Source organism: Rhinatrema bivittatum, chromosome 4 (genome assembly GCF_901001135.1).
Source record: "Rhinatrema bivittatum chromosome 4, aRhiBiv1.1, whole genome shotgun sequence".
In the NCBI taxonomy this organism is placed as follows: domain Eukaryota; kingdom Metazoa; phylum Chordata; class Amphibia; order Gymnophiona; family Rhinatrematidae; genus Rhinatrema; species Rhinatrema bivittatum.
The window spans coordinates 219,054,411-219,079,671 of record NC_042618.1 but is presented as its reverse complement, the minus strand read 5'-3'; the positions used below and the strand labels follow the sequence as shown (position 1 = coordinate 219,079,671).

At 43.9% G+C, this 25,261-nt stretch overlaps 1 protein-coding gene across 1 annotated transcript in view; it reads left to right on the top strand.

Annotated features, from left to right (window-relative positions):
- UTP20 (UTP20 small subunit processome component) overlaps positions 1–25,261 on the top strand; it is a 399,297-nt gene that overhangs the window by 80,336 nt on the left and 293,700 nt on the right. The window contains exons 11-15 of the mRNA XM_029599719.1: positions 2,866–2,943; positions 9,106–9,275; positions 18,112–18,267; positions 19,293–19,381; positions 24,263–24,368. Of these exons, the coding sequence (XP_029455579.1) occupies positions 2,866–2,943; positions 9,106–9,275; positions 18,112–18,267; positions 19,293–19,381; positions 24,263–24,368 (599 nt within the window). The remainder of the gene's footprint in view (positions 1–2,865; positions 2,944–9,105; positions 9,276–18,111; positions 18,268–19,292; positions 19,382–24,262; positions 24,369–25,261) is intronic.

Here is a 25,261-nt window from a genome sequence, read left to right as displayed (position 1 = left end):
TTCATGGATGATGGGGGTATTCTGACAAAGAGAACACCAAAGTGTGACGGTTTTACAGCTGCTGAACAGAACATGGAACAAAGGAATCAGAGCTCTGTTGCTGCCATGGACTTGAGGGATTCTTCTTTGCTTCCCTCCTGTGGCCTCTGGTGGACAAGGGATTACAGCAGATAGAGAAACATCTGGGCAACATGATCTTGGTAACTTCAGAATGGCCACACCAACCATGCTTTCCAGATCTGAGCAATATGGCCATAGACAGGCCCCTGAGGTTTGGATATTGGTCGACTGTTTTCCACCAGGGCCCAATATTTTTGGGTCAGGCAGCTCAGTTCTGTCTCATGGCTTTGCTTCTGAGAGAAGATGTCTGAGATGGAGGGGATATTCTGAAGCGGTTATTTCCATCTTATTGCAGGATAGGCGATCTACATTCTTGATGTATGTACGAATTTGGAGGATCTTCGAGTCCTGGTCTGCTGTTGACAGAGTGCAGCCTCAGTTTGTTCAGGCTATGGTGTTGCATATTTTGGCTTTTCTGTAGAAAGGTTCTGGTCAAGGGACTGGCCTTTAAATCTCTGAGAGTCCAGATAGCGACACGGGTTGTCTCCGGGGTAAGGTGCAAGAGTATCCTCTATCCGCACATCCAGGTGTTATATGGTTCCTTTAGGGAGCTAAGAAATTGTGTCCTCAGGTGCGGAACATTTGTCCATCTTGGAATCTGAATCTAGTCCTTAGAGGATTGTGAGAGACTTGGTTTGAACCACTAAAGAGATCTATGTTTAAAGTGGTTTTCTTGGTGGCTATTTGTTCAATGGGGAGCATTTCAGAGCTCCAGGTGCTGTCGTGTCGAGATCCCTTCTTACAGATGTCTGATTTGGGGGTTTCTTTATGCATGGAGCCTTCTTTTCTGCCTGAAGTAACCTTAGTGTTTCATCTTAGACAGTAGAGCTAACAGCTTTTATGGATTTGGATTCCTCTCTGTCTCTTATGGGGGAGCTTAGGCTCTTAGATTGGAGGTATGCATTATTGAGATATCTAAAGGTCACTTGTGATTTCCAAGATCACATCACCTCCTTGTAGATTGTATCATCTCATTGTACTGTGGAGTGGTCCAAAGAAGGGAAATAAGTCATCTAAGGCTACAATTGTGTGGTGGCTGAAGGAAACTATCGAGTTAACTTATATTTCTAAAGGGCGCCCACAGCCAGGGGGTTTAGTGGTGCACTTGACGCATTCTCAGGCAACTTCCTGGGCTAAATCACAACAGGTGTCTCCACATGAAATTTGCGGGGCAGCTACTGGGAAGTTGTTGCACACTTGTATCGCTAGGATGTGGGGGATCCAGCTTTCATATGCTTTAGTAAGTGTTCTACGAGCGGAACTCTCCAGGTCTCACCCGAGTTAAGGGGAGCTTAGGTACATCCCAGGAATCTGGACTGATCTGTGTACGTACAGGGAAAGGAAAATAGGTTCTTACCTGCTAATTTTCATTCCTTTCGTACCACAGATCAGTCCAGAGACCCACCCATTTACTGGGGGGGGAGAGTTCGCTGCTCATACTGTTGCTTTGTATATAGTGTGAGTTGTTGGAGGTTTTTCAATGCTGATTGCTAATGTTTAATATGGGAAATGATTTTTCCATTGTCTTTTTGGGCAACTTCTCTTTCTTCCGGCTCATTGGAGGGAAGCGAGTTTGCTTAGAAGTTTAAGGTTTATTTTTATTTATTTATTTATTTATTTATTTTTAATTTTTATAAAGGTTGCTGCTATCATCTTGGCTTGGGTACAGGTCAGTATTGAGGGATTGCAGGTGACACACTGGGTTATGTACAGTGTCAGTGAAACTTTCTCTGTCACCATCTACTGGCAGGGAGGCAAAACCCAGGAGTCTGGACTGATCTGTGGTACTACAGGAATGAAAATTAGCAGGTAAGAACCAATTTTCCTTTTTTTTACCTTCATCTCACACCCTCACTCATACTCTTCCCCGCCAGTTGCCAAGTCCTTGCTGCCGCACAGCTCTTTCAGAATTCCTGCTCTTAACCCTGCCCCACCACAAAAGTCTATGTTCTCCTTGAGTCCCTGTTCTTCCCCTGCTCTCCCTGAGTCCCCAAATCTTTCTTCCCTTGATTTCCTTCTCTGTCCCTGCCTCTCAGTCTTTCTCTGCTCTCTCCCAGCCCCTGATTCCTATTCTTCTGTTGCCCCTTCCCCAGTCCCTCCTTCCCCGTTTTTTTCCCTGCTCTCGTCCTCGGATTAATTCTTCTCCTGCACTGTCCTTTATCTCCCCTGCCCTAACCAGCACTTCTAAGTCATCAAATTAAATGTGGGAGCCTCTTCCCTCCTGCAGCCCCACAGTGAAATCATTCCTTGTTTGAGCCAGGGAACTCTTACCTATGGAGGTCTGCATGATTCAAGCATCTGGTGTTGGAACTACATGGGGCTGCACTATGGACACTACGCCCGAGTGTAGTATCTCAGAAATAACTGCCAGCAGTCACCCTTTATCACTTTAAATTTTTCTGCCAAGTCATTCATGTTGAAAATGTTTAAGCTACTTTTCCTGTAATTTCCAACAAACACCTAGAAGGGGCCACAGTTTGCATCAGTGGAATGTAGCCTAATTGTTTCACTCAGTCTGTCTGGTACCGATTGCCACATTATTGCTAACGGACCAGTCTTATTCAGTGTGTGTGAGGTAATTTGGTTGATTGCTAATGTTGACTCCAACTTATAGAAGGGCTTAAATAGATTTACAATATAATGCCTTAAAATGACTTTGACAGGGGGATTATGGCTGCTTTTTTTACACAGTACACAGAGTACAGCTTTCCTTTTAAAGTTTATTCTTTGAACTTTGTATTACAGGTTCTCCAGAGCGACTTTGACAGGCATTTGCTTTTGAATTTTGCTGAAGAGATGTTTGCCCTGAAACAGTTTGAACAAGTAAGTGAAGTGCAAATATACCTCTGCATAAGAAGGATCTGCTGCTGGCACAATGCTAAATGGTCTTTCAAAGTTAATTGCCAAAGAATTCTGAAGCAGCAAGCTTTCTCCTATGCTGTCATTTTGATGGGCAGCATTCAACAAAGGAGTAAACAGAGATGCCTGAGATGGTGGTGTGGTTGTGCCACTGAATATACTAAGCTATCTTAGTTAGCCAGATGAGTTTATCTTGTTAACTGTGGGACCAGAGTTAGCAGGATTTATTATCTGGCTAACTCTGTTCCTCCCCGAAATGCCTCCTGTCTGCCCTCGAATGCTTCTGACTAGTTTTTTGGCTAGAATTTAGCCGGCTAAGTGGCTGAATATGCCATTTTTGCCATTTAGATGGATAACTTAAAAGTTAGAAACAAATGGGCCTCCATATGTTTTATTGTAAACCTTTTCTACAGTTTGGCTAATTATGTGGTGTATAAATCTGTTAAATAAAAAGAGATGCAAGACTCCAAACAGTCCACACTGCAGTCATTAATAAATTTAAAAATTTAAACACAGAATTTTAGACTGTAAATGATAAAACACCGACAGCCAATGTAGTGATTTTGATATAGTTGGGGCAGATAAGTCAAAGGAGCTTTTTAAACATTAATAGCGTCACAGAACAGAGGATCTTAATAGTTTTGCTTGGCAGTGAAGTCTATTTTTTGTTCTCACTGCTGCTTGGAATAGGGGCTTTATGGCATGAATTTAGACTGTTTGTTCTTACCTTTCTGTATGAGCAGTAGCTTCTAGTCTCACCGGGTCTCTCTTTATTTTGACCTTAAAAACATTTCGGTAGAGGAATCTGACCAAGAAACCAACTATGTTGCAGTGTTTTCCTGGGTGGGGGCTACATTTCCATGGTATGCAGTATATTCCTGCACACCCCTCCCAGGAGAAATAACCTTTCTGATATTGAATGGTTATTTTAAACTGCTCACTCGAGAAACATGTTTAGCATTACTCTAAATCACCCATCAGGGGTCCTGCGCTTCCTGATAGACCCCGAGAAGCATTCTAAGGTATCCCAGGACCACAGGAAACAGGATCACACTCAGACATGATGGAATAAATATCTCAAGGGAGGAGCTTTATGAAAATAAGGATCACAGCTAGCACCTAGAGGAGTAGGGCCAAGAAATGACTGCAATCTGGGAAGAAGCCTGAAGACCGGGCTTGCAAAAGAAAAATCAAGGTTAACATGGATAGCTAAGGGGTAATTTTGTAACATTGTGCGTAAGATAACTGGCAACAATGCACTTAAATGACAGCATTTTTCTAAGCAGATGTCTGTGCATAAGTCCACTGAAAATTTTCCCACTAAATCCACCCACATGCCTGCTATTTGGCGCATGTAAAGTTTTTGGGAAAATTTATGCACACAGGCATTCATTTACAACTGATACTCGTAGAGGGTAATTTATTTTATTTATTTATTTTTTTAATTTATTCTTTATTACGTTTTTACATCGTCATACAAATGATATAAAGAAAGAAAATCAACTATATCAAGCAGTAAATTCCCATAATAGAAACAGAAACAAATATTTGAATAAGTCCTCATTACAAGGGACAGCTTATTAGGAAAAACAAATAAAAGAAAATAAATTTAAAAAAATGGCCCTTGATCCTACCTATGCCTTAGTATCACATACATATAATTAAGTCTTATCTACTAAGAATACTTTGGGATGTGCAGGGTCCATAAAAAATAAACCTGTTACCCTGAAAACTTATCCCACACTTGCAGGAGACCTTTAGGTAAAATGAATCCCCAATAGCCAAAAACTGAGGTTTCAATTGGAGAAACTGTTTTCTTAATTGTGTCTCTCAAGAGACATCTGGGAATACCTGAATCTTTTGTCCACAGAATAGACTCCCCTTATATTTGAAATATTGACAAAACTAAATATGCTTCTCCGAATCTAATGCAAAAGTAACAGCAAAAGTAGCTCTTGTTACTATATTATCAGATGAGGATTGAAGGAAAAGCAAGAGACTGGTTCTAGAGAAGGACAGTAAGAAATCTGAAGCCCCTTCCTCTAGACTTAACGACCTTCCTCTTACAGGCAAATAGAAGCAATTAGACTTGAAGAACCTCGGTTGCATATTTCTTAAACAATTCATTACCTGAAAGAAAATGAGTTTGCGGATTCGCATTTTGACATCGCAAGGGCTGCTACCTAGAGAGAGAGAGAGAGAATTTATAAGGCTCATATAAGTAAACTATTTATACTACTGTAAGAGGGGCAACTAGTAACTTGGGGTTAGGTTTTGAAGGGGCAATTTTACATGCACAGTCAGAGGTATGAACAGCACAGTAATCATCAGTGAAGACTGTATATGATTTGGAGTGATGAAAGGTACACAAAGATGAGATTTGTACCTTGTAATCTCTACCTAGGTTGAGAGTACATTGTACAAATCTCATCTTTTTGTACCTTTCATCATTCCAAATCACATAAAATCTTCACTGTTGTCTGCTGTGCCGTCCGTACCTCTGACTGTGCATGTAAAACTGCCCCCCCAAAACCTAGCATACCACCAAAACCTCACCCAGAGTTCAGAATGCCCCCTCTTACAGTGGTATAAAAAGTTGACTAATATGTGTGCCTCCCCAGAGGCACTCTCTCTCTCTCTCTCTCTCTCTCTCACCCAAACAGGATTTCCAATATTTATCGCAACTCCTCCCACTTGACTAAATTTTTAAAATTTGCTTATGCATCTTGCAAAATATTATTTATCACATCCTTAATGGTGTAATCGTGGGCGTTAGGGCCCTAATGCGATTTGAAAAATGACCCCCTAAGGTAGTAAGTTCTAGTCTCTAGATCTAGTAGACTTGAAGTCGCTCCAGCTGAGTTCTCACTATATTAGAGTAGTCTCTGTCCTAGAAATCGCTCTCCAAGTGTCCCTTAGGGAGAACTTGGCTCTCTCCAATAGCAAGCTGACTAGCACAGGGTTCGGAATGACACATGCGGATCTAACTGGAACAGTTAGGTTATCTGGCACAGATGAAACAAGCTTCCTATCTCCCGATTGATGTACAGCCACAGGGGAATTCATCTTATTTATGTCTCCCTGCACAGTTTGGGGGATGCAACTCCCACTCTGATTGTCAGGGGCAAGTATATTGATATTGGAGTCCACCACCAACATACCTGGCGAGATTTGAGCCTTGGCGATGGAGATCATGCTTCTGGAGTAAGGGAGGTCTGTGCTAATTTGGTACTCAAATTTACTTGCAGTGTCAAATTAGCTCTATGAATGTATAAGTCCTTAGGCTCACACGTTGAGGTTGGGGTTGATGAGAACACTGAAGACATGCCTTTCCTTTTCTTCCCCATGAAACCAGCGTAGAAAGAAGTCATAAGTCATGCACTCCGCCGGCAGCGCACTGCGTCTTATAGGCCCCAATGTAAGGAGTTGTCAATAGTTGGTGTACTCTGCTGTGCCTGCAGCGCTAACCTCCAGAGAAGCCTCCGGGATCCTGCGAGTTGGAATGTCAGCTGGCCAAACTCTCGTTGCTTTGCTCTGCTTCTTATAGGCCCCTGGTGTAAGAAGTCGTCAACAGCGGGTGTCCTCTGCTGTGCCTGCAGCTCTAAACTCCAGAGAAGCCTCTGGGATCCCTGAGGTTGGAATGTTGGCTGTCCCATAGAGGGTAATTTTCACAGTACTGGGGGGTTTTATGAGTAGAAATGGTCTTTTACAAAATTATTCACTCAGAACGCGAGAAATCTTACATACGGGCCAAGTTCATTTGTAAGTTAGGCTGTACTGAGTGGAAGTGTTTCTGGGGATGGAGGTTAGGGAGGGATTTGGACTTTGGATTTATTGCACTCTTCAGAAAATTCAAACTGAAAGTATCAGTTGTAAATGAAAGCTAACTCTTTATTCCTCATCTACCTTTTTTTTTTTTTTTTTTTTTTGTGCCTTTGTATATTCTGGTACACAGAATGTAGCATCGGATGGTTAGTGGCTTGTTTTAATTTAGCTAAATGTATCCCTGTGACGAACCTCAGTATTTAAAGACTGTGTCATCAGAAAGTGCCTTCTTGGTCACGTCATCAGGAGGCGACCTCCCCTTCCCGTCCCTCAACTTCCCCCTTCACTGACATCACATGGTTGCCTGAACCAGGGCCTCATGGGAGAGATGTGTGCCATCCTTGCCTGGCAGCCTCGGCATGTGAAGGAGAGGCCCAGACACAATACCTGTCCCCCAAAGTGAAGTGAGTGCTGCCAGGGACCTGCCCTGTGTGCTCCTGTTTCCTGGGAAGGGAGTGCCATGCTGCATAGATTTGGTGTGTTACCTTTTTATAAACACAGTTTCCATCCTTTGTAAAGATCTGCTACTTATAGCCTTTAAATTGGGTTGTTAGTTTCTATTGAAATGCCTCATTTCCGTTGAGCATGAACTATTTAAGGGACCGGGAAAGGAAGAGGAACAGTTGAGTAGTAAATGAATGTTTGAAATGTTGGCCTTTCTGATCAGGGATCGCCAGGAGAATGAAATGCATATCCTGCAAGAATCACAGATCTGCAGAGCACATGGATATAAACTCATCTTCACTCACAAATCAGTAATCACCCAGTCCAGTAAAATTTTGCAAGTCCTTGTGGGTTGACTGGTATTGCTTCATACATATTTTCCTGACAAGGGTTCTGCACACACTGTCTCCAGGTGGTAATCATTAGACTTTGGTGTTGATGTCTACTGAGAAAAGAATAATATATGCAGATGCATGTGGATAAACATGTCCTGAATATCTCCATCATTGTAACCTAAAATATTCTGGATCTCTTCTTTATGTTAATCATTATCTCTGTCATATGAGAGTTTGCATGGTACTGTATCTTGCCAAATATTAACTCAGGGAAATTGAGATGCCGTTTGAAATAGTTTCCTATATAGGGTCTGGTATGGTTTTATGCAGATGAAAGCTGGGGTATATAATGGGTATTTCCAAACCTGAAAGAGGGAGGTGGGTCCCAGCCACCTGAAACATCAACACTGGACAGGTTCAAGTGTGGGCTTGCCAGGTTCCCAAGGGAACCTTCCATCTGTTGGCCTTTGCCTGATAATTGGGGCTCTGATGGATGCATTAGACAGGAGGGGGTGAGACTTTGAGAGGGCAATTTTAAAAAGCCGTTTGACCGTAAAGTGTTGCAAAAATGAACTTTTCTAAAATTGCCCGCCTAATATTTTGGGCAAAAATACACGTGTATGTCCCGTATGCCTGTATTTTCACCTCCATGCTGGAGCAGCGGTCTGGGGTTGGGGAGGTATAAATTTGTGCTGTAATTTTCAGAGTAAAAGTGCGTGGTTATTTTTTGCCTTTGAAAATTAGTATAAAGTCTGTGAGCATAAACTACCCACAGACTTTTTGTACTCTTTGAAAATTTATCCCCCAGATATTTAAAAATAGGCAAAAATTGTGGATAGCTGAGTATGAAGGCTATTATTAATTTTATTTATTTATTTGCTTGCATGCCGCGTTTCCGCTGCTTCAGAGCCGATTGCATTCAGGTACTGAAGGTATTTCGCTGTCTACAGAGGGCTCACAATCTGAGCCTCATTTACGAAGCATTTTCCCCCATAGACAGAGATAGGAGAAAAGCCTTAGTAGCTCAGGTATTAGGTTTGTGTCCGAGGCAGTGGAGCGTGAAACGGCATGATCACAAGGAGCGGCAGTGGGATCTGAATCCTGGCTTTCTTGGTTCACAGCACGCTGCTCTTACCCTGCTCATAGTCCCAGTGGGAATTAGTTCTGAATGAGCTAGAAGCCCAAAGGAGCAGCAGTAAACGCTGGGCAGCCAAGAAAAGAAGAACGGATATCTATCTATAGCAGTATGTTTATATGTATATCTATAAAGTGGTATCAGATAACAGCTGCTTTAACAGATATTTCCTGTACTTACGTATCAATTTTCTCTCCTATAATAGCTAAGAAATGGATGTATTCTGACAAATGGCTAAGGGAAATCGCTGTTTTTATGCTGTAGTGTTCTCAAATGTTTCTGATCAGAATAATTTTTGAAAATGTCATTGAATTCCATGTACATTGGTGACAGAAAATCTCTTTGCAGGAAAGCCAGACAAATGTCTATTTATTATTATTGTTTCAGTATTTTCTTCCAAGCTTTTTACGACACATAGAACACTTCTTCACCGGAGAAAGTAGTTTGGCCAAAGAAGAAGCCTTGGCCATCTTAGCCAAACTTATTCTAGCCAAGGCTGAACCTCCCAGTATCGCTTCGATGGCGTTTGAGAAATATCCTCTTCTCTTCAGGAAACAGTAAGTCCGAGCTGTTCCTTTGTATGTTGCCTCAAAGGTACTGCTGTGGGCTGGTTCTGGAGAGTTCTAAAAGCAGCACGCTTCTGATTTGTTTAAAGTTATTTTATTTAAATTTTGGCTGCACACCTTCTACCCCCTTTCCCTAATGATCCCACTCCATAGATGCTTGTGATTTCCTTCCCCTATCCTAAGATATATGAATTTACCTCTTCCCCCTCTCCTCTTTATCTGTATACGTTTTACATTGTACCCAGCTCTGAACGTAGGAAGGGCGGGAAATAAATCTGTTTTAAATAAATAAGTAAATAGAAGTGAGAGAGCCCACAGTGTGAGGTACAAGCAAAGCACCAAAACCAGAAAAATAAGCAAAATACAGCTGTGGGCCAAGAGTCTGCATTCAAGGCACATAAGTAAGAGGTCAGCAAGAAAAGGTGCAAATACAGTTATTTATTTATTTATTTATGTATGTATTTATTTGTAATGTTTATGAATCACTTCATAGATCTTACCATAAGAACTAAGTGATGTACAACAGAGTAATACATACATACAATAACATTCTATAAACCAATAAAAATAAAACACAACATAAGGAGTCATAAACCCCAATGTTGCTGGTCAAGAATAAATTCATTCATAAATCCGTAGTCATCAGTCGTAAACCACAATGAATAAATCACGACTCAAACAGTAAAATACTTAGGAGGGTAAGTCTAAGACTGGCTGGCCACACAGGTGCTATTTATCCGTGGACTTTGCAACCGTTTTTTGAAGGGAAGGTGCTCGCCAACGTTTTGCTTTGAAAATTTTCCTGGGAAAACTGCTCATGCACTTTTACGCCTGATCACTTGCGTGAGTAGTTTTCCAGAGAAAATAAAACACACAAATGCTTTTGAAAATGTAAAAGTAACAAATGCGATTCCAAACCCATCCTCAGCCTCACCCACTGCACATGAACTTGCTTACATAAATTTATCCACTTTATAGGGTGGGCAACTTTTCTAAAAGCCCATTTCTGTAGGTAAAGTACTGTTTCACCTGTGTTAGTGGCTTTGAAACTTCCCCTCCTTGTGCAAAATACAATGGTAATGTCCAATATTCAGCTTACGATTGTTGCATTTCTGGTTCTTTAATGCACAGAGATAAAGAAATTAATTTTGAATGCCCAAGGGTTCTTTTTATAGTTGTTCTTCTACTGTACTGGAGATTTGTACAAGTGCTAAACATCATGGTAGTTAAAGCTCTGTTTCAACTTCTCACCAAAAGTCGAACCATGTGGCAGTGATTAGCCCTATAAAGAAATAATTTTTAAAATTTAAATAAAGGTAGTCCTGCCATGGTTTTGGAGCGAGTTCTGGTTTCTCGACTCCCCTACAGGCCTCTGACTCTGAAGAATGGGCTGATGTCTGCTGTGTGTTTAGCATTCTTCATCAATGGCAATGCAGTAATGTATGGCAGTACACAGAGCTGCATATCCGTGATGAAGTGCTTTCTAGCGGTGTTGTTAAGACATGGTGTTTCTGAACTCTGTTCATACACTGTCAAAGGCTGAGTCAGCTTTCCAAGCCTTGCAGTTTTTACACAGCGACTGGGCTTTGCTTGTGCAAATGAAACAACTTATTATGAAATACCAAAAATTGTTTAAATGACTTACAGAAAAGCATTGTCACTCTGATTTTTGCCTTTTTTTCTGCACCCTTGATTTCCGTTCACGAGACCTTGCTCTGACATCTTTGAGGTCCATATTCAAAAGCCATTTAGACGGCTAAAGTAATAGTTCCCTGTACATACCCAGATCAGTCCTGATTCCTGGGTTTTGCCTCCCTTTCAGCAGATGGAGACAGAGAAAGTTTTACTGACACTGTCACTTAATCTGGTGTGCCATCTGCAGTCCGTCAGTTTTTCTCTATCTCCAGAATCCTGCAGTCTGGGGAATCTTAAAAAAAAAAAAGGAAAAAAAAGGGAGTTTAGGATTATACTTAGCCCTCCCTGAAGGTTGGTAGGTCCTGGTGGGGGCCATCCTTTCAGATGGAAGAGCGGACGAGCAGGAAGGGTTAGAAACACCTGAGTCTACCTGGATCCTTGACCCGTTGAGGGAGGAGATAACTGATGAGGCCAGTTCCCTCTCCTCCCCTCCCAAAGGTGCACAGCCGGAGCCTGCAGCTGCAACTATAAACTTTTGAAAAAAAAAATGTAAAAAGCCTCTGTTTTTCTTTTTTCCCGGTCGGGTGTTCACGTTCCTGGCGACCTGTGGAGTCATTGGGCGCGCTTAAGGTCGTCTTTCAGCAGCTCAGTTGGCTCAGAGCGGCATTTGTTTAAAAAAAAAAAAAGTTAGTGAGGTTTTTGCTACCATATGTGCAGTAAGCAGTGCGCAGCATGTGGGGACACGTGCATGCCTCTCCCTTACCGGCACTTGCTCCCGCTGCTTCTCCGGGTGGTGGGGAGGCAGCTCTGTGAGCCTGGCAGTGATCCTCCATGGGCAGCATGGAGGGAGCCTAGCAGCCCCAGTTTTGGTGGGAATGGTTGCCATTTTGTGATTCTTTGCTGCCATGACTGATAGGGCCTGCAAAGATGCTGCCCTGCCCCCGCCGCTGTCGCCGGCAGATCGAAGGCCCTCAGAGCCCTGGGATCCTCTGTTGGGGGAAGAAGGGGAAGACCTCCTGGAGCAGGATCCAGAAATCCAGGATTTTTCCCTGGATTTTGTTTTGCTTTTCTGGCAAAAAGGGTGGCTGGATGTCGCCATCCCATACCACTGGATTTGCAGGAGCCAGTTATGGCCAAGAGGCCACATTCTTCTCAATTTGGTGAGGCGACTAGGGTTCAAAGAGTACTGGTGCATCAGTTACCCCCGGGGAATGCTGATAATACCTTGGAGAGCTCGGAGACTGATGATCTCCCCCTGGTGGTAGATCCGTCTGGGGTAGATCCTTATGTGGACAGTATGGACCCTGATGATGCACGGGATTAAGCACCCTCGGTGAAGGGAGATGATCCAAAGGTAGTCTGCCTTTTTCACTGGGAGGAATTGTGGTCCTTAATACCATGTGGAGAAGTCCATTACCTGCTATTAATTAAGTTGACTTAGAAAATAGCCACTGCTATTACTAGCAATGGTAACATGGGATAGACTTAGTTTTTGGGTACTTGCCAGGTTCTTAAGGTCTGGATTGGCCACTTTGGAGAAAGGATGCTGGGCTTGATAGACCCTTGGTCTTACCCAATATGGCATGTTCTTATATTCTTCCTCTTGCTTGATGAAGTCCGCGGTCTCCGCTAGAAGGCTTCTGTGGTTAAGGAACTAGTCAGCGGATGTTTGGTCTAAGTTTCAGATGGGATCACTTCTGTTTAAGGGGAAGCTGCTTTTTGGAGGAGCTTGTGAAACGTCTCAGAGAGACTAAAGGGCACAAGCTGTTGAAGAAGAAGCCGAAGGTAGGCAGAGGTTTCTCTTCGGCACGGGTTCATTTCTGGTCCAACTGACATCCCCAGCAGTCTCGTCTTTCGGGAGGAGGTCAGAAACAAGGTACCAGGAGGCAGCAGTTTTGGAGACAGTCCTTTTGAGGCCATAGACCAGTCAGAAATGGTTCTGATCAGGGAGCCTCCAGTTCCAAGTTCTCCTAATGAAGCGAGGCCACCCCGCTTCTCCATTCCGAGAATCAGAGGTCTGTTAAAATCCTTTCTCGAGGAGTGGGCCAAGATCACGATGGATCAGTGGGTCCTAAGTGTGATAGAACACAGTTACGCTTTAGAATTTGCTCAGCCGCTAAAAGATTTATTCATAAGGTCCCCTTGCACTTATGAATAGAAAAGACAGGTAGTTTGGAAAACTGTCAATCGTCTACATCTGTTGGGAGCCATTGTATTAGTACCATTCGAGGAACGGGAAACAGGAAGGTCTTCCATTTATTTTGTAGACCCAAAGAAGGACGGTGCTTTTCGTCCGATTGTGGATTTAAAGAGGGTGAATCTGGTGCTCAAAATACCATGTTTTCAGATGGAAACATTGAGGTCGGTGATTGCTGCAGTGTGCAAAGGGGAGTTTTTGGCTTCTCTAGATTTGACCGAGGCCTATCTCCAGATCTCAATTCATCCATACCATCAAAGGTTTCTTAGGTTCATGATCCTCAGAGATCATTTTCAGTTTTGTGCCCATCCTTTTGGGTGGCAACCATGCCAAGGCCTTTATCATGGTGATGGTCATAGTGGCAGCAGCTCTTCGGCAGGAGGGCATCCTGGTTCACCCGTATTTGGATGACTGGTTGATCTGCGCAAAGTCAGAGGCTCTCTGTCATCGGGCAGTGATGGTAGTGTTTCAACGCTTACGGTCCCTGGGCTGTGTTGTGAATTTGCACAAGAGCCAGTTAATATCGTCTCAAGTTCTGGAATTTCTGGGAGTGTGTTTCGACACCGGGCTCAGGAGAGTTTTTCTTACCGAGGAGTGGATTGACAAGATCCATGATCAGATTCGCAGTTTGCTAAGTAGTGAGGTTCCTAGGGTCTGGGATTATCTGCAGATTCTTGGGTCTATGGCTTCCACCTTGGAATTTGTCCCTTGGGCATTCGCTCATATGTGGCCACTGCAGTCGGCCTTGCTTTCCAGGTGGAATCCAGTATCGGAGCAATTTCATCTACCGCTGCCTCTTATAGAAAGTGCCAGGTCGAGTCTGGATTGGTGGCTGTGTCGGGATAGTTTGAGCCTTGGGATGGCCTTGGAGGTTCCGAATTGGATAGTGGTCACAATTGATGCCAGCCATTCCAGTTTGGGGGGCTGTATGTCAGGCTCAAGTGGCGCAGGGACACTCATCTCCGGAGGAGACATCATTTATTTATTTATTTATTTTTAATTTTTATATACCGACATTCTTGCATACAATGCAAATTAGGCCGGTTTACAGTGAAACTGAATAAGCAGGAAATATAATTCCTTAGTCTAATACATTGAACATCTAAAACGAAAGAAATGTTAACAAAACAAAAACCTAAACAACTTTAATAATTTTATTTATGTTTTTCTTTTTAATTAACCTTTATTTTAAAAGAAGCACAAAGGGGAGAGCCCCTTTGTCGCGCCCCAAAGGGGCGCGACGCCCGGCGCGCAACGCCTGATGGACCGGCGTCGTTTACCGGCTCTGACGCTAGCGTGGTGACGTCATCGGGGGCGGGTCTCATTCTTCCTGAGGACTCACAATCTTCTTAGTTTCATGGCGATTTTTCATTTTTTTTTTCAGTTTTTTTCAGCCAGGGATTGTCTCTCAGGGTACCCGATGTTGGTGGGTTGCCCCTCACCTTCATTGCCTGATGGATCGGCGTCGTTTACCGGCTCTGACGCTAGCGTGGTGACGTCATCGGGGGCGGGTCTCATTCTTCCTGAGGACTCACAATCTTCTTAGTTTCATGGTCCATGAACTGTCTAGAGACAAGAGCAGTGCATCTAATGTTACAGGCCTTCTTGCCTCTTGTTCAGGGCAGGCCAGTGAGTTTTTTCGGACAATGCGATGGCGGTGGCTTACCTCAACTGGCAGGGCAGTACCAAGAATCGGGCAGTGGCACATTGGGTAAAGGGCCACCTGGAGATACTAGCAGCTTCCCACATAGCGGGGCTGGACAATGTCCTGGTGGATTTCCTCAGTCGCCAACAGTTGGATCCCAGGGAGTGGGAATGGTCAGATTAAACCATGCTCCTGATTCGTCGCAGGTGGGGTGTTCCGTGCATGGATCTCATGTCAACTTGCTAGAATGCCAAGGCCCTAAGGTTCTTCAGTCGAAGAAGAGAGCACAGGGCAGAAGGAGTCGATACCTTAGTCCTCCCTTGACCACAGACAATTCTCCTGTATGTCTTCCCACCGTGGCCACTGGTGGGCAAAGTCTTGCGAAGAATAGAGCTTCATCCAGAGCATGTAGTTCTGGTGGCACCAGATTGGCCTCGTCAGCCATGGTTCGCGGATTTAGTCAGTCTTGCAGTGGATGGCCCACTATGTCTGGCTCATCTTCCCAACCTACTGCGGCAAGGTCCTATATAATTTGTTCGGCTAGTTGGATTTCAGAGCTGTAAGCCCTTTCATGTAGAGAGCCTTTCCTAAGGTTTTCCGATTCGGGTGTCTCATTGCGAACAGAGCCTTCTTTTCTTCCAAAGGTTGTTTCCTCCTTTCACGTGAATCAATCTGTGGAGTTACCAGCCTTTCAAAATTTGGATAGGACGGTTGCTTTGGGTAATGAGTTGAGATGTCTGGATGTGAAGCGAGCACTGTTACGTTATCTGGAAGTCACTAATAGTTTCACAATTTCTGATCATCTTTTCATCCTTTTGAGTGGTGCAAAGAAAGGGCAGAAAGCTTCAAAAGCTACCACAGCACGGTGGCTGAAAGCGGCCATAGTTTCGGCGTACATTTGCATGGGTTAGTCGTTGCCTCAGGGCCTGAGGGCTCACTCGACACGTCACAAGCTGCATCCTGGGCTGAATGTCAGTTAGTGTTGCTACAAGAAATTTGTAAGGCGGGTACATGGAAGTCTTTGCACACTTTCTCCAGGCATTATTGTCTGGATGTCCAGGCACCATGGTCTAGCAAATTTGGTGAAAGCGGGCTTTAAGTGGGACTCTTGCAGACCCACCTGGTTTAGGGAAGCTTTGGTACATCCCAGGACTCTGGACTGATCTGGGAAAGGAAAATTGGTTCTTACCTGCTAATTTTCGTTTCTGTAGTACCACAGATCAGTCAAGAGTCCCACTCTAGTTTGGAGAGTCCGCTCTATTTACTGTTTGTATATAAACTGAGGTATTTTCAATTGGCTTTTCCTGGCTCAGGTGATGGTTGTACATGCTGATTTATTTGGTTATAAGGTTCGTTCAGATTTAGTGTTTTCTCCTCCTCCTGCTTGTTTGGTGGGAGATGCGGGATAGGTTTTGTTGAGTTTTGGTATACTTTTCCATCTTGGCTTGGGTACAGATCAATACTGAAGGACTGCAGGTGGCACACCAGGTTAAGTGACAATGTCAATAAAACTTCTCTGTCTACCATCTGCTGGAACGGAAGCAAAACCCAGGCGTCTGGACTGATCTGTGGTACTACAGGAATCAATTTTCCTTTATCCATCTAAATGTCTCACCTATCTATATTTAGTCAGATAAAGAGATGTTCCATGGGTAGGTAGAAGGCGTTTTGAGGAAGAGCAGAGTTAGCCACTGAATTTATGCAGAGGAAGAGGAGAGTTAGCCGCTTAACTCTGGTTGGGCCATAGGGCTGTCCTAAAATTAGCCAGTTAGACATACCCGACTATCTTAAAGTTAGCTGGTTATATTCAGCAATGCAACTGCACCCCGGATATGTTTATCTGGCTAACTAGCCGAGTTGCACAGCGGCTAAAAATGTGGACCCCTTTTGTGTCTGACATCTGGGAAGTGTTTTGCTCGACTTTCCTAGGAAGCAATTTGGTTGCCGGATTAGCCTACTTTAGATATACACAGGCCAATACAGTACAGTGGAGCGCACTGTTAGCCCAGGTTTGGACGTGCATTTTCGACGCGCTAGCTTTACCCCTTATACAGTAAGGGTTAATAATGCGTCCAACCCCCCCCCCCCCCCCCACCCCCCCGAAACTAATAGCGCCCGCAACATGCAAATGCATGTTGCGGGCGCTATTAGTTATTGCCGCGCGATACAGAAAGTAACGCCTGCCCAAAGGCTGGCATTAATTTCTGCCGGCACCAGGGAAGTGTACAGAAAAGCAGTAAAAACTGCTTTTCTGTACACCCTCCGACTTAATATCATAGCGATATGATTAAAAAAAAAATAGTAAAAATTTAAAAAAAAAAAAATTAAAAATTGGCCCGCGGGTCGGAAGACGGACCCTTAATTTTGCCGGTGTCCGTTTTCCAGACCCGTGGCTGTCAGCGGGTTTGGGAACCGGCGTCGGCTGTCGAACCCGCTGGCAGCCGCCGCTCCTGTCAAAAAGGAGGTGCTAGGGATGCACTAGTGTGCCTAGCGCCTCCTTTTACCACGGGCCCTAATTTGCATAGGCCACCCTCCTGAATTGCACGCCCAGGAGAGTGGCCTGTGGGCGCACCGGGACAGCGGGCGCTCGCCCGCTCTCCCACGCATTTTTCTGTATCGGCCTGACAGAGATCAGCAAATAAGGTGTAGGTGAGTTTTTTGGGTTTTCTTATTGGACTATTGACTATAGCTTGCTGATTTGACGTTTATTTCTGTGCTGCGCTTAAAAAGTTCAATCATTTCAAAGAGTTATGTTTACAAATTTGTTTGCTTTTAACTGTAAAATGGGGAGGATAGTTTTCATTTGAATTTACCCTGAGTGAAATTGTTGGCTTAAAATTGACCTCCCCTTTTGGGGTAGAAGTAGATGCACGTTTCACAACTTGCTGTTACCAGCGCCACAAAAAGGGCAAGTAAGCAATACATGGGAATTTCATTTCGAAATCCCCTTATCTGCTTTAAGGTGCTGACTTTCCACCCGCTGTTAAAGAAGTGCAAAGACTGTTTGTACAGAAGTGTCCACCTCACTAGCTGGCCCCTGCTTATTCCACCACCCAAATTGTTAAAGGAAAATGCCACAGGGAGCTCCCTTTTGAAAATTCGCTCGCAGGCCCGCCGGTATAAATTAATGGCAAGCAAGCTGCATGTTTCCAAAATTGCCCCCATAATTTCTTCCTCTGGCCTGTTGCTGTATCTTACTAGATTTTATTAGTGGAACCTGAATACTTTTCATGGATGTTCTGATTTTTTCTTTTTCATGGTGGTGCCATGCTAATAATGTTTTGCGCCTCCTTGTCTAAAAGTAAACCAAATGTAAAATAAAAAATGTGCATTTTTTTTCCACCCCAAAGAATCAAAACAGACCATTATGAAGGTGAAAAAAATAAAAAAACAGAAGCCCATCCTGTGTTGGATTATATATTATCTTTGGTTCAGGCACCAGAAAATGAAGAATATGCCAGTCTGTCACATCTGTGGGCCGCATGCGTGGTACTTCCTCATGTGAGGTAAGAAAGTGAATGTTTTATTCAATTCTGATGTGAATATTGGTGTAAAAATGTAAGAGAGCACATTATTGCACTTGGAAGGCCATACTATTGCATCATTTGGCATTTTTATGAGCAGTGAAGCATGTTACAGTTAATAACTGTTGAAAATGTGTGTCTGCAAGCAATGTTGAACTGGTGCTGGTGAGGCTCAGTAGTCGCCTGCAGCCAATAATTATGGCATTTTGAGTGTCCACAGTAAATCTGCGAGAGATATTTGCATATAGTGACACTGGTCTCAAAAGCGGGGCTCCTTGTTGGCCTATGGCACTCGTAGAAGCAAAGATGATGTAATTAGAAAAGGACCACTTGATCCTTTGAATTTGCCCATTTGTACCTGCCCACTGGGTTGTATCAGGTCTTGCTTTGTCGGTGGTCTTCTCCCTCCCTCTGTCACCAGGGTCCTATTGTGTGTCCCCTATATACTTGAATTCTGTCATTGCTTTGGCTCTATCCTCTTGGTGAAAAAATGTTTTCTCTTTGGATCTTCTCTCCCTTCATGTCTATATGATGACACCCTTGTCCTTGAGCTTCTCAGCCTTTGGAAAATGCTAGCTTCTGCTACCTCAGAGGTGGTCAAACTACGGCCCAGGGGAAGTTTCAGTCCAGCCTGTGATGATGAGCATGATTTGGGTGCTGGTCTGTGGTAATGAGAGCATGATGGGCCAGGTGTGTTGTTGTTAGACCATTGGACCTCCAGAGGACACCTTTCCCATGCCTTTCAGACTTTCATGTGGACCTTGGACTGGGCCCCCAATGTGGCTTTTGTGTCAAAAGGTTTGCCCAGCCCTGGGATACCTTATTGACAGTATATTTGTATTGTATCTAGAGATCATTCTCCTTGATTTGGAGACAGCTAAGTGTTCTCCACCTCAAACCCTGGGTGGGTTAAAAATCTTTTAAATAAACAAGTAAAAGTTTGTTATTAGGTGTCTGGGATGTTAGAAGCTGGAGATGACAGGTTTTACATTGATTTCTTTTGGCAGACCAATGGACAAAAGAGCAATTCTGCCACAACTGATGGCTTTAATAGAATCACTGTTCATTACTGTTGATAGAGGAAACATCAGTAAAGGTATGTAATTAAAAAAAAATATATTTTTTAAATATTCCATTTAAAATTCATAAGTTGTACATATCCATGAGGACACTAGCAGAAAAAAGAATAAATGATGATCAGAAGGAGCAAAAGAAATTTCACATGTATGTGGATATATTTCCTAAAACTAGAAAAATGGCACAACCCATTGCTGCAAATTCAAAGTAAACAGTTTGCCACGTCTAGGGGATTGTCTGGATATGGACACTTCCCCCACAGGAGCAGTACAGGATTTCAGGACAGGGCAAGGTTTTCTGTCTGACCGGCCGATTTCCCCCTTGGGTTGAGCCTGCAGGTTTTGGTGACTGGCAGAACGTAGGCTGGGGCTGGAGACAAGCTGGGTCAGAGGCAAGGCAGGAACCAGAGGCACAGGCTGGAAAAGACAGGATGGGAGCTGTTAACTAGGCAGGGCAGGACTGGGAACAGACAGACAACAAACTAGAAGGCCAACCAGGCCACAGTGTAATTCAAAGCAAGAATAGAAGGCCACAAGGCCAGCTAAGGCAAGGGGAGAAGGACCAAAGGCTACAGGGCAAGGCAAGAGCTAGAAGGCCTGAAAGCAAGATAAGACAAAGTTCCTGTTCTTACTCCAGATCAGGTCAGATGCATGGATTTTTCATCCCTACCAGCAGATGGAGACAGAGAACAAAAGCTGTACTGATACCATGCTACTTGTTAGCGTGCTACCTGCTGTCCCTCAGTATTTGTCTATCTCCAGCAGATGTTAGAGGTGTAAAACCTACAGTTTGGAGTTTTTATTGGGGAAAAAAAAACAGAAAAATTGCTCCTGGTGTGCTAAGTGTCATGGAGAACCATCCTCCTGGTAGAGTAGGGCGAACAGGGGTTGGTGACCCAAAACTGTCTCGGTCTGTAGTATGTGGGGTGATTGAAAGTCAGTGGTCTGGCTTCCTCTTTTTCCTCCACATGTCCCTTCCTCCCTCTCCCTTCGCTCAGCCAGATGAATATAACATCAGGAAAGTGTTTTTACTTTTATTCCTTGCTGCTGCTGTTTAGAGGAACTTTCTCTTAAAAAAAAAAAATGAAAAAAAAGAATTGCATGGAGGGAGACAGGCCAGCTTGGCTTGGGAGAGCCATCGGGGAGAGGAGGGGGTTAGTGGCTGCTCCAGCAGGTAAGGCCGGGGATCGCTTGATGAGCTTCCCCGCTGGGCTGTGGAGTCTTTCAGGGAGTCCTGCTCCTGTTAGAAGCATGTTCAGCTGGGCTTAGTCATGGCAATGACCATGAAGTTTGGGAAACGTTGCTGAACACATCGGGGCTCTGCAGCAGGTGTGCTTCAGGAGGGGAAGACAGCTTCGGCACGGACAGCACAGCTTTGGAAGGCAAAAGAATGGCCAGATCAGATGACGCAGGCAGGGCTGCTCTTCCCTGCAACATGGGAATGGCAGCTATGTTAGAGGCAGGTCCTGTGGAGCTGGAAAGATCAGAGGAGAGGTCTGTTCCTCCTCCATTATTCCCATGCTGTACTGGATCCCAGGAGGGAACAGAGGATCCTTCAAGTTTGTGCTTTAAATGCACAATGCTTTTCTGGTGAAGGAGTCATCATCAGGGAAGCTTCCCCACTCACAGACCCTTCTGTGGCATGGCAAGTTTAAGAAACTTGACTCCCAGGGTGGGGTTGAAAGTGCCTCTGCGCACTCCTAGCTAGAAGAGGGTTCTGAGAAGGACAGGGGGATTCTTGTCAGAGCCTCCGGGAGCCTCTTGGAGCCAGAGGAGGTTCCTGTGGCAGAAGGGGACAACCCCAGGATGATTAGGCTCTTCCAGAAGGAGAAATGATTTCCCCCGATTCCCCAGGTTTTGAAGGAGCTGATTAGGTGGCACTTGTATACGAACTGTAGAATGGCTGAGAAGGCGAGGCGAGGACTAATGTCTGAGCATAGCAGGCTGGATGAAACTGCTCATTCAGCTGAAGTCGAAGGAACTCTGTCAGCACTCAGTTCAATGAGTCATGCAGAGGTTGCAAACCCTGGGCTGTTTTAGAGGTAAGGTGCAGGGTTTATCCCTGGGCTTTGCATCCGGATGTGGTCTGTTTTCTTTGAGTGGTGAAGCATTTATGGCATCTGGTGTGTGTTTCCCTCGTGGAACCTCAATTTGTTTTTGAGGATTCACTGTGGTCCTCCATTTGAGCCATTGAAAAGGGCATCATTGAAGGACCTTCATTAAAGGTGGTCTTTCTAGTGGCAATTTTTTCAGCCAGGCGGATTTCAGAACTTCAAGTGTTGTCTTGTAGGGACCCTTTTCTTCAGATTTCAGAGGATGGATGTCTTTGTGCATGGTACCTTCCTTTTTACCGAAGATGGTATTTCCTTTTTACCTAAGCCAGATGGTGGAACTTCCTGTTTTTTTTAGATTGGGATTCTTATCTAAGCATGCAAAGAAACGTCACTTGTTGGATGTGTGTCTGGTCCTTTTGTGCTATTTGAAGGTCACCAACTGTTTTCTGAGGTCCGATCACCTGTTCGTTCTGTTTAGTGGAATGAGTAAAGGTAATAAAGCTTTTAAAGTAACCATTGCACGATGGCTAAAGGACGCCATTGTGTCTTCCTATATTTGCAAAGGACGTCCGATCCCGGTGGGTCTATGGGCCCATTCTACTAGGGTGCAGGAGATGTCCTGGGGCTGAGTGTTAGTTGGTTTCCCTGCAGGAGATCTATCGAGTGGCGACCTGGTCTTCTCTACACAATTTCACAAGGAATTTCCGATTGGATGTTCAGGCACCAGAAGCGGCTGGTTTTGGAGAGAATGTGCTGCGATCAGGTCTTTCAGATGCTCGCTCAGTTTAGGGGAGCTTGGGTACATCTCATGCATCTGGACTGATCTCTGGTATGAACAGGAAAGGAAAATTGGTTCTTACCTGCTAATTTTCATTCCTTGAATAACACAGATCAGTCCAGAGCCCTGCTCTCTCCAGAAAGACTGCTCTTTTTTTCTGTGTTTAGATAGTAAGAAATTGTTTTAAGTTTGGGATATCCAATCTCCTTTATAGACTGAAGGGTTCCAGGGTAGGGGCTCAACCTGTCCCCTGCTTGTTTTGGTGAAGTTGTTTATGGTTCAAGCTCAACTTTGCTTGGGTACAGTGCATACTGGGGACTGTAAGTGGCATGCTAACTTAAATAACACAGTGTCAGTAAAGCTTTTCTTCTCTGTCTCCATCTGCTGGTAGGGATGAAAAACCCATGCATCTTGAATGATTTGTGGTATTCCAGGAACGAAAATTAGCAGGTAAGCTAGATGTCCTGAAGGCCAAGGAGACCTCAGGACAAGGCAGGAAGGCAGAGGAGGCCACAAGGCAAAGTGAAACAAGAAGGCCACAGGGGCCACACAGAAGTGAAGCAAGGCAAAGTGGGCCAATGCAAGGACCGAAGGTGACTTGATGAAGAAGCCTTGAGTGCAGGGAGAAGCAGGGTTTGCTGCATCATGATACTTTCAAGAAAGCAGCTAGAATGATTGTGAGTATGGCTCAATGAGGGCTGCCTAGCAGCCAGGATCATTACACAGTTAGAACACATCTAATATATTTCTTAAAGCTATGAACTCCAGTCTTGGTAGGGGGCATGGTACCTTATAAATGACAAGTGGCGGGTGGCTGTAATATGTGAGGTTTTGAGACCACACAGGTTCTTTCTTCAGATGTCAGGCTGAGAAAAAGGCACAATGTTAGTAACAGCATTTTGTGAGTGGTATTTTCATTGAAACAACCAAAAACAATTGTTAAACGTGACCAAAATCTTTAGGATCAGACTGCTTTTTATTTTTCTTTCTGTGTACCAGTTAAAGTATGGCCCTGAATAGGGTAACTTTTTTCTTTTAAAGAACAGGCCAAAGGGAATACAGGAGGGATAGTGTTTTTGGGCTTAGTTTATAGTATGTTGTAAAAGGTGCAACACTCAGCCTGTTCTGCTGGCCTATGATTTTTTGTTGTTGAAAGTGGCAAGAACGGCACAGAGACGGTCCTGCAGCAGCCCTGCAGGGTTAGTTTTTGGCAAGAGATCCAATGGAAAACTACCCCACAACCTAGCACAGCTAACGGTGTGCTTCACTGTCCTTGGCAACATCGCCAAAGGGAGGGCATGGAAGTCTGGCACACACACTTCCCAAAATCTACGTCCGAGTGAAATGCAGTGGCAACATCAGGGGAAGCAGTGGGGAGAAGGACTTAGAGGAGCAAATTCAAACTAAAAATGTGCAGGTGCACTCCAGCAGCTTCTAGATGAATATTTTTCAGAGAAAACTCAATAGCTGCCGATATCTAGATGTCCATGATTGTTTCATGTCCGCCTTTTCAATGGGTGCCTCTAATTTCTCTACAAAGACTGCATTTTTCTCCTTATCTATCTCTTTTGCTTCTTGATGCATAGTTCAGACTGCACATTGGTACACGATTTGCATACCGTGTGATTCTATTCCACCAGTTTTGTTCAGCTGTTAATTGTGCTGATATACAATGAATGGGTACCAATAGCCATGGTTAATGCTTATATTTTCATCTATACATAAAGAAACGTTCTTATAAGACTGTCGGAAGGAAAATTCAGTCCTAGGGTGATGGTCTGTACAGAAATTTGGAGTGTTGGTCTCAAAATGTTGTAAAAATGTTCCTCCTTAAGAAGGGCAGAAAAATCTGGTTTTCTTGCACGGACACCACTGCTTCCACCGCAAACACATCATCATACTGTGTTTCCGGAGTCTGTAATATGGGTCATGTACCTTGTTGGAAAAGAAATTGGTAATTGGGTAGAAGTGAATACTCAGTTTAATATACCTATGTATGTGTGTGTGTATTTTTATGTAACCTCATTAGATTCTGTGTAGAAATCACATGCTTTTGTTCTATCCTGCAGGAATCTTGTTTGTGGCCTGCCAAGCTGTAAATGCACTTCTTAGTTTAGAGGAATCTTCTGACATTGTCCGCTTGATACCTGCAGAGCGAGTGAAGAGCTTATTAATGTGAGTGATTTCCTGACTGCCCTGCTCTTTTGCACATTACGTAATGGCATAAAATGTACAGCTGCAGAGACACCGAAGCATCTTTCTTGTGAATGTAGGGCCTGCTTCCTTTGAATGGAAAGGAGGGAGCAGGGAACTATAATGTGCAGGGAACTTTTTTTTTTTTTGTTTTTTAATTTTAGAGCCCAGTTCATGAAGTTAACCAGTTGTTAATTTTAACTGTTTAACTTTATTTGGATTTTCAGCCACAGTTAACTGGCCAAAGTTGCAGCAGAATATTTGGTTAAATCTAACCAAACAAAACTTTTGCAATTAGCTTTAAGGTACCCATTTTCTGCAGCTGCATTTAGCTGAACATATTTAGTAAGTTAGCACTGAATATCGTGTTGGCCAGCTAAATTTGAAAACTTTACCATGAGCATGCCCAGACCTGGTCCCTTTTTTATCAGGCTAAATATGTATGCACAGCAATGTTGTGTGAATGGATATTAATCGATTGGTGTGGGGGGTGAGGGGAAGTGAGAATCTTTAACCAGTAAGGTTAATGTGGTTTAAAGTCGATTTTAACCAAAGCATCTTTTGCATATCAACCTCCCTAAGGTTTTTTGTTTTTTTTTTTCATTCTGTCAGTGGTCAAAGACCTGGATGAATCAGGCCTGTCTTTTTTTTTTTTAAGTTCTAATTTGCTTTCCTCCTCCTGGGTTGGTATGTTCATGTTTTGCTGGCTACAGGTGACGATGCATGGGACAGAGTAAAACCCATGGTGTGATGAGGGGTTTTCTTGGCCCACGTTGCTCTGGAGACCAGTTGCATTCCTCGCTGTGCTCTTGCTGGCTGATTCTCCATGGTGATGTGCCAGTGGATATAGTAAAGCTGGCAGCAAAAATTAAATT